Source organism: Vombatus ursinus, unplaced genomic scaffold (assembly GCF_900497805.2).
Source record: "Vombatus ursinus unplaced genomic scaffold, bare-nosed wombat genome assembly UNPS02014818.1, whole genome shotgun sequence".
Taxonomy (NCBI): Eukaryota; Metazoa; Chordata; class Mammalia; order Diprotodontia; family Vombatidae; genus Vombatus; species Vombatus ursinus.
In genome coordinates, this window is record NW_020954596.1 from 4,171,317 (window position 1) to 4,192,100 (window position 20,784).

At 41.7% G+C, this 20,784-nt stretch overlaps 1 protein-coding gene across 1 annotated transcript in view; it reads right to left on the reverse strand.

Moving 5' to 3' along the window:
• Positions 1-20,784, reverse strand: part of DGKQ (diacylglycerol kinase theta) — a 108,414-nt gene that overhangs the window by 21,958 nt on the left and 65,672 nt on the right. The window contains exons 14-16 of the mRNA XM_027836338.1: positions 19,093-19,131; positions 15,747-15,862; positions 150-301 (exon numbers count right to left, since the gene is read on the reverse strand). Of these exons, the coding sequence (XP_027692139.1) occupies positions 150-301; positions 15,747-15,862; positions 19,093-19,131 (307 nt within the window). The remainder of the gene's footprint in view (positions 1-149; positions 302-15,746; positions 15,863-19,092; positions 19,132-20,784) is intronic.

The following is a 20,784-nucleotide window of genomic DNA, read 5'->3' on the forward strand; positions in this document are numbered from 1 at the left end:
CACCAAGGCCAAGGTTGTTCCCCGAACACTTAGCTTGCTTGTCCGAGGTAGAACTTACTGGTGGCATGGGAGATGGGAGCAGGGAGAGGGGGTGTGGCAAAATCAATGAAATCTCTCCAGATGCTACTTACAGCTCAGTGGCAACCTACCCAGGGAAAGGGCCTCCATTGGTGAGCTCAAAGACCTGGTGAGGATTCAGCAGTTTCCTGAAGCTACAGAGCAGGTCTCGGCCTTTCAGCCCTCCACTTTTCGGGTTCACAAACACAAGGAGTGGGCAGCAGTCTGGGGGCAGCTTCGTGTGCTGACAAATACAGAAAGGCCGGGTTAGGAAAACAGCAACGTTGAGAGCCACGGGCAAGTGAGCTGACTTCAGTGGGATTCCCATCCGTTCCATCCAACTGAACTCAGTTTGTCTTTCCTGAGCCAACCCATCTGGATGACCCCTTTACAGATGGGAAACCCGTTAGTGGCAGAAAGAGGACTCAACTAGAAAGAGGTTTTCTAACTTCAATGCTCCCTCCATTGTCATGCTGTTCCTATAGCCCTCGGTGAGTGGGACCCCAGGAGGCTCAGGTGAGGCCCAGTGCTATTCTCCCAAGTGGCAAGAGTGTAACCCGGGGGTCAGATCAGCCCAAGACATCAACCGTGATCACAGAGCTGCTTCTTACCCACCCCTCTTCTCAACTCCCTCTCATGTGTTATCTTCTCTCATGAGAATGTAAGCCCCTTGAAAGGTAGGGAGAATCTCTTTTTTGCTTAACATGGCGCCTGGCATATAGTAAGGTTTAATAAATCAATGCTTGTTGACCTGACTTGCTCACTCCAAACACTCATTCCCTTCTATCCAAATACTATCTACCCCAGCTCAAACAATTATCTCTCTAGCCCGGCCCTAAACATCATCCCCCCTACCCTGAGTTACTGTTTGCCTCTCAGTTCCCACTGAGGCAGCTGATGGTGCAGTGAATAGGGCACCGGGCCTGGAGTCAAACGCAGACTCAGACACTCCCTAGCTGTGTGACCCTGAGTAATTCACTTAACCTGTTTGTCTCAGTTTCCTCAACTGTACAATAGGGATAATAATAGCACCTACCTTGCAGGGTTATTGTGGGGATCAAATGAGATAATATTTGTAAAAAGTGCTTAGTACAATGCCTGGCATATAGTAGGCATCATATTAATGCTTATTCCCTCTCCCCCATCTAAAAAATAAGGAGGTTATACTAGATGAGCTCAGCTCTATGCTTATGCCCTCTCAATCTCAAACAGCCTTATTTTATGAGCAGAAAGTATAAGTGTAGGCTTTGACTTGATGTGAGCTTGGACAAATCATACCACTCCCTGGGCATGATATTGTCCTCTTTAAAAAGTGGATATTGGAATACAAGATCACTAAAGTTTCTTTAAGCTCTATTTTATATAATCTATCATGATTCTCAAAATTATATTATTAAATTAGATAAATTAAATTTGGGAGCAACACCAGAAGTAGAAGTGGGAAGGTCCCTTGGCTGGGAGTGAGGGCACCCGGGTTCTGGTCAGCTTGGAGCTAAGCTGTGATGTGACCTCAGGTGAATCACTTCCCGTCTCCAGGCTTCCATTTCCTCCCACATAATACGAAGGCTTGGTACCATCTCCAGGCTTCCATTTTCCCCTACGTAAAATGAAGAGCCATTGTGAAGGGCGGTGAAACAGATACGAATGTTTGTGGACAGGCTGCCCAGATCTCGAGTGCCAATACCACCTCAGAAAGCCAGACTTGCCCATTCATCTCAGCAGTGATGGATGGGTTTTACCTGAGGCTTTAGCCAATGTCAGACCACCCCACCTTGGGAAATCCTCAAATGTGACTCCTGCCATGTAAGGGTTCCTTCATTCAAATCTCAGGACACTTTGACCTAGGACTGAGCAATTATCTGCCCATTAGACTGTCTTTCGCCTTTCTTTGCATCCCCAGAGCTTAGCATAGTACCCGGCACATAATCAGCACACAGACTGAGTGACCTGTGGTAGGGCTGCAAATATTAGGATCCCCTTTTTAAAGGTGAGGAGAGTAAGACCCAGAGAGCACACTGAGTGATCAATATCAGCATATGTAAATGAAAAACCCTGGATTTGGACTCTAAGGACCAGGTTTTAAATCTTGGTTCTGCATCTTCCTACCTATGTAATGTTGGCCAGGGCATGTCACCTCTCTGGAACTCAGATTCCTCATCTATAAAGTGATGAGGTTGGACTATATGACCTCTAGCTAGCTTTCCAGAACCAAGACTGTTCTACAATGTACACTTCTCACAATAACCCTAAAGGAAGGGTTAGACACACTACCATTTCACAACTGCTCCTATATGGTAGTACAAGTGTGATCATCCTCATCTCACAGAGAAGGAAACTGAGGATCATGGGAGGGAAGTAAATTGTCTAAGGTCACACACTTAGAAAATGGCAAAATAAAAACTGGAACCCAGGTTGCCTGACATCAAATCCGGCACTCTTTCCTTTATACCATAATGCTGCTCCCATTAGGACATCTTGGAGAAATCTCAGAGTGTGGGATGGCTTCGGTTTACTCAGAGTGAAGAAACCATTGGGCTCCATATAAACAAAGCCTTCTATACCCCCATGTCTCTAATGACTCCACCAAACTGGAACTGGCTAGACCACCTTGATGGTATCAGAGAAAAGACTCTGCTCTTCCCTGACCAGTAACTCTTCTCTTCTGGCCACCCTGTACTCGAACCTGAGGCCAGACTAACTAGGTCAAGGTAAGACAGTGTTAGAGTAGACAGGCAGCAGCCTGAGAGTTAGGACACTTGGGTTCTATCTCATTCAAAAGAGCTGAGGTGAGCAGGTTGACCTTTTGTGAATCATGTCAATTCTCTGTTTTCTCTTCCAAAAAATGTAGAGGATGAATCTTATCCTTCCTCCCTCCCTCCCAATGTCGTGGTGAGGAAAGGGTTTCATAAAGCTCAAAGTGTTAGAGAAATGATTATTGTTATTGAATTTGAGATTAAGCAAGATTCTAACCCCAAAGCCCAAATTACCTGGACCTAGTGTCTGATTTTAATTCTTTAGAAAGGAAAATAATAGGAAAGCAAACTCTTATTAGGGACTTAGAAGAGCAATTTCTAGGATGCATCATGGGCTCAATTCACATCCAGCCCAATCTCTCTTAAACTCTTCCCTATCTGTAATTCTGAGAAGTAAAAATTGGTGTTCAGAATGACAGCCCCTTGACCCTGGAATCTTCAAGGAAAAAGCATATCACATACATTAAATTTATATATCCTAGAAAAAAATAATTTTAACAGAATCTCTGCAGGAAGGGATTCATTGGACCATCTAGAATTGCCCTTAAATGGATGATGAACAAATCCTTTTAGGATGTCGCAACAAATGTTAGCCAGTCTCTGCTTGGATACTTCCAGTGACAGGGAACTCATTACTTACTCAAGCAAACCCTTTTGTCCACCCCAATTCAACTCAATAAACATTTAATAAAATGTCTATTATGTGCAAATTGATATGCTGGATTCTGGGGATAAAGACGTGAAATATGACACACAGCCTCTGCCCCCAAAAGAGCTTGCAACCTACCATGGGAATGAGATGTTACAGAAATAGAAAAATTGGAGATATGGAATACAGGTCAGAAAATGCCTCTCATAGGAGATGGGATGAAGCCCGTAGGAGAGGTCAAAAAGAGAAGTCTGAGAGTCTCAAGGGCAAATGGCTGGATGACTCTGATTGTTTGGAAGCTTTTTTTTTTTTCTTTCTTTTTTAAACAAGAAGTTGAAGTAGAAACTCCAGCCATCCTGCCTTCAGGAGAAACAGCCCTCACATAAGACAGATTTGGATCTAATTACCATGGTAATGTGGAATTACAGACCCTTAGAGGTCAACGAAGGTCAAAACTGGAAGAGACATTTAGTGTGATCCCCTCCTGAGTAGAAGTTCTCTCTACAACATGCCCAGCACACATCGTCTAGTCTCTAGCCAAAGTCTCGTCCCAAGAGACGGGGAATCCGCGACCTGCTGATGTCGCTCATTTCACCCTGGGACAGCTGTGTTGGAAAGTTTTCCTTACACTAACCAATCATCAAGCTGCTATTCTCCACCCCCCTCTACTGCTCCCTCATCCTCTGCATACAAGTAGAACTAACCTACTCTGTCTTCATTTTTGTGAAGACACCTATCATGTCTTTCAAACCCCAAATCTCCTCTTCTTCAGACTAAGCATTCCTAGTCACTTCAACCAGTCCTGATAGAGCTTGGTCTCTAGTCCCCTTCCAATCCTTGCCACCCTCCTATGGATGCGCTCTAATCGATCAATGTCCTGTGATGTTGGGAACTAGGTACAGTATTCTGGATGTGATTGGGCAAGGACAGTACAATATGACTATTTGGTCTCTATTTCTATTAATGCAACCTCAAATGCATTGGCTTTCTTGACTATTGACTCATCCTGAGTTTGCAGTCCACTAAGATTTCCAGATCTTCTTCACATGAACTGATGTAGTCACATCTCCCCATGATATTTTTTAAAAATCTTAAGTTTAAGACTTTGTATTTATCTGTCTAAACTTCATCTTATTTGCTTCAGACTATCATTCTAGCCTATCCAGATATTTTTAGATACTGATTCTCTGTCAACCATCATAGATTTATGTCATCTATTAATATGGTTAGTATTGCAAGCATGCCATCCATCTATGGCTTCATCCAAGTTGATGATTAAAGCAGTGAACAGCAGAAAGAAAGACAGGTCCTGAGGGCACTCTACTGTAAGCCTCCTCTCCAGGGTGACACTGATCCATGCATCAGTATATCTCATTTATTTGGTATCTCCAGAGAGCAATGAGTTCTGCATGACTGAATTTTTCATTATGCCTCAAAATGACAAAAAATTTTGATTTTAAACTTTTTGGGTTACAGAGTATGTCATGGTGGGCCAAAGAAAGAAAGAAAGAAAGAAAGAAAAAGCTGTATTCCTAAAATGAGACATATTTCAAAGGAATAAAATCTATATTGGCACACACTGAACAATAACATTGACTTTTAGGTTGCACTCAGATTTTTATAAGCTAATTTTGTGGGGAGGAACACAGCCTTAATGGGTTTAATGGGAATTCAACCTTTGCTCTATCATTCAGAGTCACTATTAAGAGCATCTATTACTTCAAGGCTCATATCAGGTACCACCTTCTTCAGGAACCTTTCCCTAGCTCCCCTCCTCCACCCCACCAGCTAATTTCTTTCTCCTTCCTCAAAATGACCTTGTATTATCCTAAATGCATATGCACTGTATCTCCCTATCCTCAGTAGACTGTAGGTTCCTTGACGGAAGGACTATTTTGTTCTTAAAATCCTTACTCATTGTCTGTTTTCAGCATCTGTCTAAGACTTCTACTTATTGAGTGATCAGCTCTATGGGTAGTCCATTTCTGCCTGTTCCTGGTCTTTCTTCCAGTTTGATCCATAAATGCCTTTGGCAAAATCTGATTTAATTGGGTTTCTTGCCAAGCTTTCTGGAAACTTGATTTTTTGCCTTGTTACTCCTTTTTGAAGTGCTGCTGCAGATAAGCTTTCTCCAACTTCCTCCAAAAGTTTTACAAAGGGGCAGCTAGGTGGCGCAGTAGCTAGAGCTCTGGCCTTGGAATCAAGAACACCCAAGTTCAAATTTGATCTCAGACACTTGACACTTACTAGCTGTGTGACCCTGGGTAAGTCACTTAACCCCATTGCCTAGCGAAAAACAAAAGAAACACAAAAAAGTTTTGTTGTTTAGTCGGTTTTTTCAGTTGTGTCCAACTCTTTGCAACTCCTTTTGGGGTTTTCCTGGAAGAGTTGCTAGGATGGGTTGCCATTTCCTTCTCCAGCTTATCTTAAAGATGAGAAAATTAAGGCAAACAGGGTTAAGTGACTTACCCAGGGTCACACAGCTAGCAAGTGTCTGAAGCAAAATTTGAATTTAGGAAGAGGAGTCTTCTTGACTCCCAGCCTGGCACTCTATCCACTATACCACTTAGCTGCCCCATTACAAACAAGTTTATATTCTGTTCCGGCTCTAACCTGGGCTGCCATATCTGTCCACATGTCAACTAAATCTAGCATTTGTTGGCAGAGTAAATTTCAAGACTCTTTTTCTCTCCTCATTGAGGTGATCAATTAGCATTGGTTAAAATACCTTAGAAAATGGTGACAGTCTATGACTCTTCTTTTAACCATTTTCTATTTTTTGTTGTTAAAAGTGTCAGATTGGAATTGCCTCCAGTGTTTGCCATATCTTCGTTCTTCTCATTTGGGACTGACTTTTATATTTGCAGTCAGTAATCTGACTGTACACTGCTGATTTAGAAATAACTACAAAATCAGACACTAGTTATTTCCTATCTCTGAGGATATAATCAATTTATTTTTTTGCAATATTATTTTATGCCTTACATTCTTGGAGAATATATTCACAAAAAATATATACACACGTTTATGTGTGTATATATGTGTGCGCAGGTACACACACACACACACACACACACAAACACACACACAGAGCATAGGCTTGGAATCAGGAAAATTCATCTTCTGAGTTCAAATCCAGCTATAGACACTTACTAGCTGTGTGACCCTGGGCAAGTCACTGAACTCTATTTGCCTTAATTCTTCATCTGGAAAAGGAAATGACAAACCACTCTGACATCTTTGCCAAGAAAACTCCAAAATGGAATCATGAAGCATTAGACAAGACTGAACAACAACAAAAAGTGTGTGTGCATGCGTGTGTGTTTAATATATAGCCTTCCAAAATTTAACATCTACTTTAACATTTAGGTACTGCAATGCAAAAGTGGGTATAGGAGAAGATGGCAAAAATATATTGGAAAACATGATTTGAGTAACAAATAAAAGAGGCCAAATGCTTATATGGGTGCCTCACTGTGTGCATACATACATACATACATACATGTGTAAATATATGTATTTATCTATATCTACACAATGCCTAATATATATACATTATATATATACATATATAATATTTATCTGTACACAATATCCAATTTAAGTATATATTATATACAGAGATGCAAAACATATTTATACATCTACATAATTATATGTACAAATAATTACATATACATATATGTGTGTATACACACACACACACACACGCGCGCGCGCGCACCTATATAAGAATTTGGTCTCTCTTATTTGCTATTCTCAAGTCATGTTTTCCAATATACTTTTTGCCACCTTCTCCTATATTCACCTTTGCATTGCAGTACCTAAATATGAAAGTAGAAGTTAATTAAATTTGAAGGGTCTTATGAAGTTCTTCATAGAATTTCTCAACCTCTTCATATTCTGTAACAGATGTGGTATATAACCTGCTGTTATCCTCAGTGGTCTTTTGGCAAATGCATAAAATGGGCACTACTGAAAAATCCATAAAATGATGTTTCTTTTTGCCTTTGGACACACAACGAAAGCAACTCCACCAATTCTTTGATTTGACTTTTTTTTTTTTAAGGCAATTGGGGTTAAGTGACTTGCCCAGGGTCACACAGCTAGTAAGTGTCAGTTTTTGGTCTGAGACCAGATTTGAACTCAGGTCCTCCTGACTTCAGGGCTGGTGCTCTATCCACTGTGCCACCTAGCTGCCCCCTGATTTGCTTTTCTAAGGTCACCCTGTGAGCTATCCTTCCATTTAGCTGACATATCCTTCAGGTTTTTTTGTTTTATATATAGCAAGAATGTCAAAATTGTTATAATTCAGTTTCACTAGAAGTTAAGTCCAATATGTGATCAATGAACAAGGACCTGGAATTTAGAATACCAATAGTTAATTTAGAAGTTAGGGCTATAACCACATCCCTTACTAGGATCACATGTTCTCTCTGGAAACTACTATCCCCAAAATTCCGTTTTCTTTTCACCTAGGAAGTCACGTTGGAAGAAAGCATACAAGAAGCTTCAAAGTTGTAGAGAAGAACAACCAGGAAAGCAGGGAAGGAAGAAGAAACTGGCAGAGTAAAGTGGGAGAAGAAGAAATTTCCAAGGAACCTGGAGTTTTTGTCTGAGGCTGCATCACCCCTTCACAGGGCTTTGCAGAGAATGAGGCATTTACATGCAGCACCAGCAGTAGCAGTAGTCCAGCAAGCCCACTGCAGTGTTAGCCCACTCCCAGTGAAAGCTGTGGAAAGGCCAAACAACTGAGGGGCCAGAAGGAGTGGATAGTGTAGCTGTGTAAAGGCAATCATGGGGTGCAGCCAAGGTCCCCAGGATAATCTGTAGTAAATGCTAAGAAGCCCAGCACACTCTAAGAGCAGAAGCAAGGCTCCCAAGTACCTCCCATGGATGGCTGAGATGTTCCCTTCATGCTCTTTTGGAGAGACTGAAGGGTGAGTTAGGAGGTACATCCCTCTCCCATTGTGCTGAAAATACAGGGGCTGCAGAGAATATACTCACAACATGGAGGTTGGGAGGAGTTATTGGAGTGATTAACATAAAGCATAATTAATGAATTAAATTCAGGCAGCCAGCCCATTCTTCAGCGTGTGTGTGTGTGTATGTGTGTGTGTGTGTGTGTGTGTGTGTGTGTGTGTGTGTGTGTGATCATATGGCCCATTATTTTAAAACGCTTTTATTTTCCTGATCTAGAATATTGTGATTCAGTGAAAAGGGCACCAAAGGTAAAATCAGAAGACCTGGGATTAATCCCCGCTCTTCTATGACCTAGGTAACTTTGGTCATTACTTCCTACTTCAGAGCCTTAGTTTCCTCCTTTGTAAAAAGAAGTTAAATTAGATGATTGCCAAAGTCCCATCATAACTTAAGATATAAAATATTAAGACCATAGGATGTAAGTGAACTGGGAAATGATTTCATTTGCACAAACTAGCTTTAAGTCAAGGAGCCTTCAGGGTTACCAACTTCCATTCCTCAGCCTTCCCTTAATGCCACGGGTGGACCCCTGGTTTTTATTGGGACAGAAAACTAGACCGGAGGGAATCTGGAATTGGATGAAGTGGGCTTAGCCAGAGTCATAAACAGATAACACCAGAGAATTTTGGCATCTTCTGTCTTACACGGCACACTGCACAGGGCAGGGGGGAGAGGGTTGTTCTCAAACACACATCTACTCTAAACTAAACACGCAGTGAAACAAACAAGCTCATAACTACATGGTCAAGGGAATGGCCAGGTAGTTACAACTTACCTTTTTAATCTTGGAAAAGCAGCTGACAGGAAAACAAACAAACAAACAAATAAAAAAACAAAACATTGGCATATTTGATTTCTTGTTGCTGCTTAAAGTGGTATAAATTTAAAGGACTAAAGCTAAGTGTGAGAAACAATGTGTTGTCCTGGAATGAGAAGCAAAGAAACCTGGGTTCTAGGCCTTACTGTGTGACCTTGGGCAAGTCATATTGAGTTTGTAAAATGGGAACAAAATTATCTTCACCACCTACTTCACAGAAAGTGACTTGTATGAAGTAAAATGTGATGGAGACATGGGTTAATGTGTGACTTGGGGCGGGGGGGAAAGACAGGAATGGGGATTTCCAAGGGCAGCACTTAGTTTTGATAACAGACAAAACAGAAATCTCTGTAGTGGCACCTGGAAAAACTCCCCCTGAGGAACAGAGTTCTCGGCCCAGGCTGACCCAGTAAGACCAGAGACTTCTTGCACCTCTTTAAACAATGTTTCTTCCCTCCAAAGCAGATTCTATGTTAGTAAAGTTTCTCTGTGGGTAAATTAATCCAAGAAAATAGGTGCAAAAGCACTGTAATAATTCTTATATATTGGATCAAAACTTGTTTCCCCATAATGTCCACCCACTGGTGTTAGCTCTTCCCTCTAAATCCGCATAGAAGTATAAGCCATCTTTCATGTGACAACTTTTAAAATAGTTAAAGAGAGCAGTCATATCCTCCCTCCTGCAAGGCTTTTCCCAGTTAAACACTGCCAGTTCCTTCAAATGATCTTCAGTGCTAAGGGTCTGCTAAGCCTCTCACTACCTCAGTCATTGCTTGAGGTCTTTGCAGCTAAGTTTTCTTAATTGTAAAATGGGAACAATAATCCATGCCTGGCCTTCCTCCTCTCAGTATTATGCAGATTACATTATGTGGGGATTTTTTTTTTTGGCCTTTCTTTGTATCCCCAACACTTGGCACAGTACCTCACACATAGTAAGTGCTTTAAAAAAAATGTCAAATGATTTGATTTATGTGAGATAACGAACAGGAAAGTGTCTTGAGATATACAAATGCTGAAAATGCTCAAAGTAATCAGAAAAAAGCATCTGCCTAGGGAAGAGGGGCTCTCAGAAGGTTCCCCTGAATTGCCCCAGGGATGAGCAGGGGCTGCGCCTCAGTTTCTAAAGTTCCAACAGGCTTCTCTCCTTAGTCCTAGCCAGGGATGAGAGACAAGTGGAGTGGGGCCACTCCAGTGGGGAAACTCTCCAGCAAGAGGCCAGCCATCTCCCTATTCTTGTAGAGACCATATGCAATCCCACTCGGCACCTTCCTTCACACTGGTCCTCCCATCTGGAAGCGAAAGGCAATAGCATACAATGATATGAACTGAATTCAGTCAGAAGCCTTGAGCGTAAGTACCAGCTCCCAAACTTCTGACTTCATCTCTTCGAGTTGAAGTTTCTTTGTTTGTAAATGAAGAAGATGACGATGATAACAAGAGCTGGCATTTAAATAACATTCTTAAGATCTACAAAGCTCTTTACAAATATTATGTAATTTCATCCTCACAACAACACTGTGAGGTAGGTGTTATTATTATCTCCACTGAGCAAACTGAAGCAGATGAGGTTAAGTGATTTGCCCAGGGTCACACAGCTAGTAAGTGTCTGAGGTAGGATTTGAACTTGGGTTTTTCTGACTCCAAGTTCATCACTGTGCCCACCTCATAGTGCTGTTGTAAGGAAAGTGTTCCATAAAAGTGAACCCTACACAAATGGGAGCTATTATTGTTAATGATGATAACTTCTTCTCTCTTTCCAGTCTGCCTCTCTTGCTTATCCTTCATGGTCCAGTTCAACTTCTGTCTCTTCCTTGAAGCCTTTCTTGATTGCTCTTGCCCTCACTGCTAAATGTCAGGGAATCTTAGAATCTCGAAAGTCATCTGGTTTAAGAACTCCCTCTAAAATGCACCAAAGAGGTGGCTGCCCAGCCTTTGCTTGAAGACCTCTGTGGAAAGGGAACCAACTACCTCCCAGAGAAGCCCACTCCACTGTTGAACAACTCCCATCATTATCTCAGGTCTAAACACTCCTCTCTGCCACTTGCACCTGTCTCTAGTTCTGCCCTCTGTTTCCACACAAAACAAGTCTAATCCTTCTTCCATGTAAGGAATTCTTGAAGACAACTCACATCTTCTATCCCTTTACCCCCTCTCTCCCACCAAGTCTTCTTTTCCCTCCATGCTAAATCTCTACGCTTCAACCAAGCATGGTATGGCACAATATCAACAGAGAAAGTCACCCTCCTTTTGAAGGTCAACATGCTTTGTCAACACACTTCTTAAAACGTGATGCCTAGCACTGAGCACAACACTCCCAGCAATGATGAAGCAGGGTAGAATACAGTATGACAATGGCCTCCCCAAGATACCACGCTTCACTTAATGCACCTTGAAATGGCATTGGCTTTTTAGTCTGCTACATCACACAGTAGACTCATGTTGAGTTCACAGTCCAATAAAAGCCCCAGATCTTTTTCCTTTGAACTTCTGTCCAGCCACACCTCCTCAATCTTGCACTTGTAAAGCTGGTGTTTTGAACCCAAGTGTGACTTTGCAATGATCCCTGTAAATTCCATTTCACTGGATTCAAGCCAACGTGCTAACCTGTTGAGGTCATTTTAGATCCTGACTGCCACTCAACAAGTTAGATCTTCCTCCCAGCTTTGTGTCACCTGCAGAATTGATAAGTGTGCCAGCAAAGAACCATTAAACAGATCTACGGAGCACTCTACTAGAGACTTCCTACCTGACCATGAACTGCAGTTCTTAAGGTCCGGACATTCAAACAATTACAAATCCATCCTCTAGCATTGCCTAGCTTATATGTCTCCATCTTTTCCAAAAGGACAGCAGAAGAGACTTAATCAGATGTTTGGCTAAAATCGAGGTAAACTAATTCATGGAATTGCCCTGCCCTGATCAATGAGTCTAGTAATCCTGCCAAAAAAGGAAAAGAATTATCTGTTCTTAATGAACCATGCTGTCCCTTGGATCACTACTTCCTTTTCTTGGGGTTCACTAACAATCTTTAATTCTAGAATTTTGCTGGGTGTTAAAAGTCAAGCTCCCTTGTCTCTAGTTTACTGATTCCATCCTCTTCTCTTGTCTCTGATCTTTCAAAGAGGCTCATCAATCACACTCACCACTTCTTTCAATGCCCTGAGACTGTGCCTGATATCCTGAACTGATCATATTTCCTTTTTGTCTGGATCATAATGACTACTTAATAAATGCTTGTTGACTGAGAAGAAATAGGGGTTCTCTTACTAACTCCTGACATCTTAGGCATCAATTTCCCATTAGCCTCTGTTCTATCCTTTCCAATTTAAAGATCATCTTCTTAGCAGAGAAAACAGAGACAAAATGAAGAGTTCAGCAGCTCTCCTTCCTCTCCATTGTCCAATATCATCATGCATTCCATTCTGAGCAACTATTCTTTCCTTGCTTTGATCCTTTCTTCCATAATAAAACTTAAAAAAAAACCAAACCAACCCTTTTTGTTGTTCTTAGCTTTCCTTGCCAGTCTCAGCTCATTTTGAGTATTAGTGCTCCAGACACTAAATTTGGACGACTGTGCCACGTTTTCGTTTTCATGTAGTATCACCTGCCCTCGATTCCACTTTCTGTACATGTCTTTTATAACCTAAATGGGCCGATGAGTTTCCTATGCATCCACAATGATCTCTTAAGATAATTCCCTCTTTACATCTTCAATAGAATTTTCGGCCTTTAGTATTTTACTTACTCTCTTTGGGCTGATGTCCCCATTTTAAGCCATGGAATTCAATCTATTCTTTTTCTGGACCTTTTGACACCTGCTCTCCAAAAGCCCAGTGTACATGTCAGACCATGGCCAACTTTTCTCTCTCTTTTTCTATCACAAACACTAAGATGGGATGATCACTTTCCCCAAAACTCCCATTGTTTCTCCTTGTTGGTGAAAATTCAGATCCAGAGTAGTAGTTCTCCTCACTGGTTCCTCCTCCCTTTGAAGATTAAAATTATTATTATTATGACAAGCCAAGATATTATTAGCTGCTTTGCTTTGAGCAGACAAAACTATAGCAAAAGACTGAATAACTAAAGTCCTCCATCAGTACTAGGTAACACACTTCTGTGCTAAGCTTATCATCTCTTTCCTGAATTCATCTATTTCCTCATTCTGTGCAGGCGCTCTGTGGTTTACTCTAATGACAATACTGCTTCTATTTCTAGCGCCAGTGACTTTCACTCAAACGCTCTCCACCATACTTCCTGTTCCAGTTCCCGGATTTCCACACATACACCGAGGTCTTCTTGATATGCAGTGCTAGTCACCTCCACCATCCTCTTTTGCAGATACTCTTACTTTTGAACGAGGTACACAGTTCCAACTGGAAAAGCCAATCCTTCCGATATTCATGATGTCCAATTTGCTTCCTTGCAGTAAGATCTTTAGTTCATCTGGTTTGTTTCGTGCATAAGTCTATAGATACCTGAGGCCATCATTTTTCTTGCTGGATTCTTTTCTGGATTTTGTCTACTGTGATTTACTGAACACCTCTTGCCACTGATATTCTTATGTAGCTGTTCTCTGTGCTATTTAGTTTGGTGGATCTATGCGGTCAGTTTTCCCCCACCCTCTGAGGAGGCTGAAGGCAAGCTCACTTTTATTGGCTCAGAAGCGCCACCTGTTGGCCAATTATAAAGGTGCCCACATGTAGTTGGCTGGTGACCTTCAAGGCTATGAGGGCAGGGCCAGTGGCTGGAGCAAGGGGGAAATAGGACGATTTCATCACAAAGCAGACAAACATCCAGGAGGCAGTGTTTACACAGCTAACAAGGGTCCAAGAAGGCCTCTCCACTCCGAGTCACATTCTTATGATGTCTCTGTTGCCTCCTACTCCACCAATGTGGTGAGCTCATTCATATCCTTGATCCGCTACTCATGTTCTTCCTCTCTCCTTGAATGGTTACCTTCTTTTTTCTCCCCTTTAAGACCTAGCATGAGATCTCCCCTCCTTCGAGAAGACTCCCCTGACCACCTCAGCCCACGGATCTAAATCCACAATTACTACTTTTTGCACCAGTTTTTTTTTTTTTTAGCATACACTTACACACACATATATGTATGTATACATGCATATATGTTTGTATATGAGGAGTTAACTTTTCACATATATTACAATCTTGCCTCAGAAAGAAGATGGGATAAGTAGAGATGCAACATGATATGCCAGAAAGAGACACAGAGCTGGAGTCAGGAGACCCGTATTCCAGTCCCAACTTGCTACATACCTTTTAGGCTGTCACTTTCCCTCTCTAGGCCTCAGTTTGCTCTTCTATAACATGAGAGAGGATTCAAAATAAATATTTATTAAGCACCTGCTATGTGCAAGACACCATGCTAGGTGCAGGAGATACAAAGATAAAAAAAAAAAGACTCAGTTCCTGCCCTCAAGAAGTTTCCATTTGACTGGGGAGCGAGGAGAGACAATACATACTCAATCCTTGGTGGCTAGTAATGATGGGGGACAAAGGAGAGATCCGGACAAACGGCTCCAGGAAAATCTGAGATGGGGAGAGAACACTTTCAGACAGGAATGGAGAAGGAAATCAGGGAAGACTTCTTAGAGGAATAACACCTGAGCTCAGCCTTGGAGCAAGAGAAGATTTCTGAAAGATGGCGCTGAAGAAGTCAGCACTCTAGGAATGCGAGATGAATGCACAGAGCTGGAAAACGGCACATGGGGCCCGACTGTGCTGGAATGTAGAGTTAGCACCGGAGAAAAATATAAAATAAGCCTGGAAAAGGAGGTTAACACCAGACTGTCAAGGATCTTAGGAGTTTATATTTTATTTTCCAGACAATCAAGAATCAATGTAAGTTTCTGAACAGACTATGCATTAGGACTGGATGATCTCTAAGGTTCCTTTCCCAACTATGGCATTCCGTGATTTCTAGAAGGAAACAACAGTGCCTTCCTCATCCCTGCATCCCCCACAGTGTGTGGTAGGGAACAGTAAATATACGTTAACTGACCCAAATGAACCTGGTCCTATGGTACCAGTGTCTTCCATGATACGGCTAATCACCGTGCAGAATTTTGCCATCAATAACCCCGCCTTCCATTGACTTCACCATTTTGAAGGTTCTTTTCACATCCATTTTGTTTTCATTCAAATTTATAATTAATTTAATTTAAATTTAAATGTATAATTAATTTAACTCGGACTATAATTAACTAATGACTTAGCTTTCTGAATTTTGGTCCCTGTTCATTGTTTCCAAAAATGGTGAGATTCCAGCCCCTCCTGTCTTCTTTCTGCCCTCTTCCTTTCCTGACTCCTGTCTGGCCACTCCCATAGGGAAGAGGGAAGCAGTGGGGCTTAGCAGAAAAAACAACGGCTTTGGAGTCTGAGGACCTCGGTTCAAATTCCAGCTCTGCTGCCTATTCCCTGTGCCACCTGGAAGAAGTCACAAACTCTGAGGGAGCAGGTACCTTACCATCACTTCTGGCAACACAATTCCAGTCAGCTGCTTGTCCTGGACCACTGTATCCTTAATGAGCATATATATTCTCTCTGCCTCCGAAAAACAGGAGATGTCAAGTACAACGGCCCCTGAAATAAAAATCATTTGCTTTTATGCTCAACTAGTGACTCAAGTAAAATCACCAAGAAACTCATGAATCAATTAGGGAGAAGGGGAGAATCTTATACTGGAGCCTCACTACACACAATGACATCAAGTAGCCCCTGCCACTGAAGGAAAAAACCACACAGAGACTCAACTGTTTAAGCGAATGTGGAATCAACTTGAATCTGGGTTCAAAACCCTGCTCTACTACCTACTAGCTTTGGGACTTTGTTTAAGTCTTTTCCTCTGTCTTGGCCGCGTAACCCTGGGAATGGGCTAACTGAGCTATGGGTTCCCTGTGATATTGATACCTCAATGGGTCCATGATCTCATCAACATGAATATGCCCTCCAGGGACCCAGATGAAAGCTCTCAATCCTTTTTTTTACCAGCTCTAAATCAATCCTATGAATTCTCTCTGAGCATCAACCCCACAAGTATATCATATTTGCCATAAGAGAAGCATCTCTCCAAAAGGAGCACATGGAAAGGACAGCTGGTGGGGCTCTGACAAACTAGAAATTGATCAAAATCTGGAGAACAGGATTGGATATCACACCACATAACAAGAAGTGGAAGGAAATGGGGAGAAAAAAGACTCGTTGTGAGGATGAGACGTGGTGGGGGAAAGGGGTGGGAAGCAAGAGAGTTGTCTTTTGTGTTTGCTTCCTCCAGCCCCCCCTCCCCCATCTCATTTTGTTTTATTTAAAAATTGCTCTCAGGCAAAATTTAGTGACTCAAGCAGGAGTCTGTCACACCTGGATGGCCAATAGCTTAACTCTGCTAACATCAGCTCTATTGCTATGGTCACTTAGACAATCTTCTCAGCTAAATTAAGAGCCATCTTAAAGTATCTGAAGGTCAGTCTATCATATAGAAATAAAATTAGATTTCTTCTGCTCAGTTCCAGAAAGCAAACCTGGGAGTAATGGAGGAAAGTTATAGGAAAACAGGTATTGGCTCAAGACAGGGCAACCTCAAAGTCTTATTGCAGCTTTAATCTTTCATGGGTTATTAAAAATGATTAAATATTACATTATATAGATTATAGTATCTTATGTATTATATTTACATGTTATAATATTTATCATATGAATATATTATAAGCACGACAAAATGTTAATATAGTAATATACAACATTAATATATAATTCTATTTAAGCTATTAAAACTTTAAACTGCACTAAGACTTTTGGGATATAAAAATATTTAATAGTTTAAGAACTATTAAATATTAAAATAATATATAATCCACATCAATATACAACAATACATAAGCTATTAAAGCTTAAAATATATAAATAATGTCTATATGATAGAAACAAATTAAAATATATAATAATATTTAGGCTATTAAAACTTAAAACTTTACTGGCTTTGAGGACACCCTATTATAGGGAAGAATTTCCTAATAATCAAAGTGGAATGAATGGACTCCCACAGGAGGGTAGCAAGTTCCCCACTATTAGAAATTTAAGCAGCAGCTTATCAGGTCACTTATCAGAAATACTGCAGAGGGGATGCCTGCACAGTGGTAGACTGAATTAGACACCTCTGGGGTTCCCTTCCATTTCCAAGAGTTGGAGAAGATCCATATCATGGAATGCTGGGGCCAGAAGGGACCTCTTCTAGGGTATCTGGCCTAGGGGTTCTTAACCTGGGGTCTCTGTTTTAAAAACACTTTATAACTATTATTTCACTATAATTCACTATAATTCCCTTTTTAATCCCATATATTTTGTTTTATTAATTTAAAAACATTATTCTGCAAAGGGTTCCATAGGCCTCACTAATCTGCTAAATGGGTCCATGACAGTGGAGAGGGCACGGGGCCTGGAGTCAGGAAGACCTGAGTTGAAAACTGACCTTAGATACTTACTAGCTGTGTGACCCTGGGCAAGGAACTTAACCACTATCTGACTCAGTTTTTACAACTGTGAAGTGGGGATAACCCATTGAAGGCAATTAATAACTCCTTCCTTCCTTCATTCCCTCCTTTCTTTCCTTTCTTTTACAAATGAGAAAACTGAGATTCAGGGAATGGAAGCAACTTGGCCAGGGTCATACAGCTAGTAAATAAGAGAACCAGGCCCTTGAACTAACGGGTTTTTTTATTCTAGATCTGATGCTCTGTCCCTCTGCAAAAATGCTGTCTCCTCTCTTTTCCTCTTTGTCTTCATAATACTAACAAATACTTATGGAATAGTCCATCCTTTCCATTCTCTCTTTTGATCCTTACAACATCCGTGGGTGGTCAACAGGACCAGATGTAACCTTATTCCCATCTTCAGAGAAAGCAACTGAGGCTCAGAATACTGATGTTACTTGTCTGACGTCACAGAGAAAGTCAGTGACAGAGTTGGAGTTAGAACCTATGTCTCTTGACTTCCAGTCTATGCTGTTTCCACTTTCCATTTTACTGTACTGCATGGGATTGTGGGTAGGAGATATGGACATCTAACAGACAGAAAAATTTGGGGGCTGGCAACAACATCCTTTGGGACCATGCTTCTCCATCTCCATTTCCTATTCTTATTTTGTAAGAAATATTTCAGATCTGAAAGTGAATACATTGAACATCCCAAGTAATTTTTACCAGCCGCTTTGAATCCATGCTGTTTCCCTAGGAGACAGATCCAGCCAGAAAAGATTCATAAATTATTCAAGGTGGAGCTGAGAAGAAGAATAACTCATTACATCTCACCTTAATTAGCAAAGTCATCATCTCACCCGGGGCTCGCATTGGAGAATATTGGCTGACATTTACAGAGTGCTTTCTGGTTTGCAAAGTTACATATTATCTCACTTGACTCTCATAACAAAACTGTGAGTTAGGGAGTAAAAGTACCATCCCCATTTTACCATTGAAAATACTGAGGCTCAGAGAGTTAGAAGGGCTTTCTAATGTTACCTCACTGTCAAGCAAAAGAGATTAAATTAAATTTTAGCTTGGACCTTCTGGTCCCCAAATCTAAGGCTCTTTATGATATACCTTATAAACACCTACAATGTGAGGCTGATGACTTTGCATAGCTCTGCTTCACTTAAATCCAATTCACTTGCAAATCAAGACATCATCCTCCTGATGTCCCCAGTCTTCTTCAAGAACAAAGGACTAACAACAATACAACAGACATTACAGATATATAAGCTACATAACAGATACAGAGATATACATAAATTATGTAACATTCATACAATATGCTCTCCTTACCTTGATTTGCGTAAACGTGAGTTACGGTCACTAGATTTGCTGTAAACACAGAAAACAAAAATCAACTTTTCCAACTTCTAACACACATGCTGATTTCCCAGTCCCTTGAGACTGAAATTCTACAAATTCCAATCCCATCTTTAGTGACTCTTTCCCCTCCTTTTCTGTCCCCACAGCTGAAATGGCCCCTTCCTCAAGCTGACTAATGGGAACTGTCAAGGAGAAGAGATGGGCTCAGTTTGGGGAACTCCGGAGCTTGAAAGGCTCTTCAAGACCATGTAGTTCAACATCCTCATTGTACAAATGTACAAAGAGAAGCCTGGCTTGACCATCAGGCATCCAGGAAACTACTAGGATATTAGGTATTACAATGGCCTGTGCTGGCATCTTATCTCCGTAATTAGACTGTAGGTTCCTTGGGTAGAGACTGTGGGCTGAACTTTGCATCATAAACACCCAGCATGGGCGGAAACAAGATGGTGGAGTGAAAACAGTGACTCGCTTGAGCTCTCCCCCAAACCCCTCCAAATACCTGTAAAAAATGGCTCTAAACAAATTCTAAAGCAGCAGAACCCAGAAAAAGAGAGAGTGAAACAAATTTTCAGCCCAAGATAACCTGGATGGTTGATCAGAAAGGTATATCGCGCCGGGCGGGGAGAGGAGCGCAGTGTGTTGTGGGCGTGCAGGTCACAGCGACCCTGGAGCAGGCCTCAGAGGACTGAATCGCAGGCAGCTGTGGCCTCTTCCAGACTTCTCAACCCATGAATGCCAAAGACAACTTAGAAGGTCAGTGGGAAAAGTCTGTGACTGCAGTGAGAGAAGGAGCTAGGTCTCAACAACAAGTCCTGAGTGCGGCCTCTGGGGCAGCGGCTGCCTCCTGAGCTTCTGGCCCACACACTGAGTGGCTGATCAGAGGGGCATTGCAGGGATCTCTTGGCCAGTGCTGAGGCAGGAATCTCTTGCTCTGATCATGCTTGGATCTGGGTCACAGTTCTGAGGGTGGGTTCTGGGGCAAGGAGGAGTGCTGGTGTGGTGGAGCTTGTTGTGGCAGTGGAGAGGAAACACCTCACCCCTTATCATAGCACCTTGGAAGAACTGACACTTTTCAGGTCCCTAAAAGTTTCTCTGAAAACAGCTGTACAAACCCCCGAAGCTTGGGACAGTACATTCTCCACACTGGAAGCAGACTCTTATCTTAACAAAGAGTTTAAAACACCCAGCATATAGTTACAGTACTAGTGCTTAATAAATAAACATTTGTTGTATTGACTAGGAAGTCAACATGAGTGCCAGGACCGAATTCATGAAATGCCAACCAAAACATCAGGTACGAATTTGAAAAACCTTCCTAAAATGTGCCCTACCTCTTTGCGGTACTACAGATGTGGTCTAACGGTAACGCAGGTAGAGAGTGAACGATTGGGACTCTATCCCCATTCATCGTAGCCACTCTTTCTCTGTTAATGTAGCCTGAGATTAGGTTTGGTTGGCTGCCATATCACACTATTCACTCTGTTGAATTTTGTCATCTACTAAACTCCCCAGATATTTTCCCACACAAACTATTTTCTAGAGCCCCCTGCCCCCCCCCAAAAAACAACTGTGAGAATAATCCAAAGTTAGTCCAATTCTTCAAGGTCCACCTCAAGAATAGCCTCCTGCAGAAAGCTTTCCCTGACTAGGACAGATAAC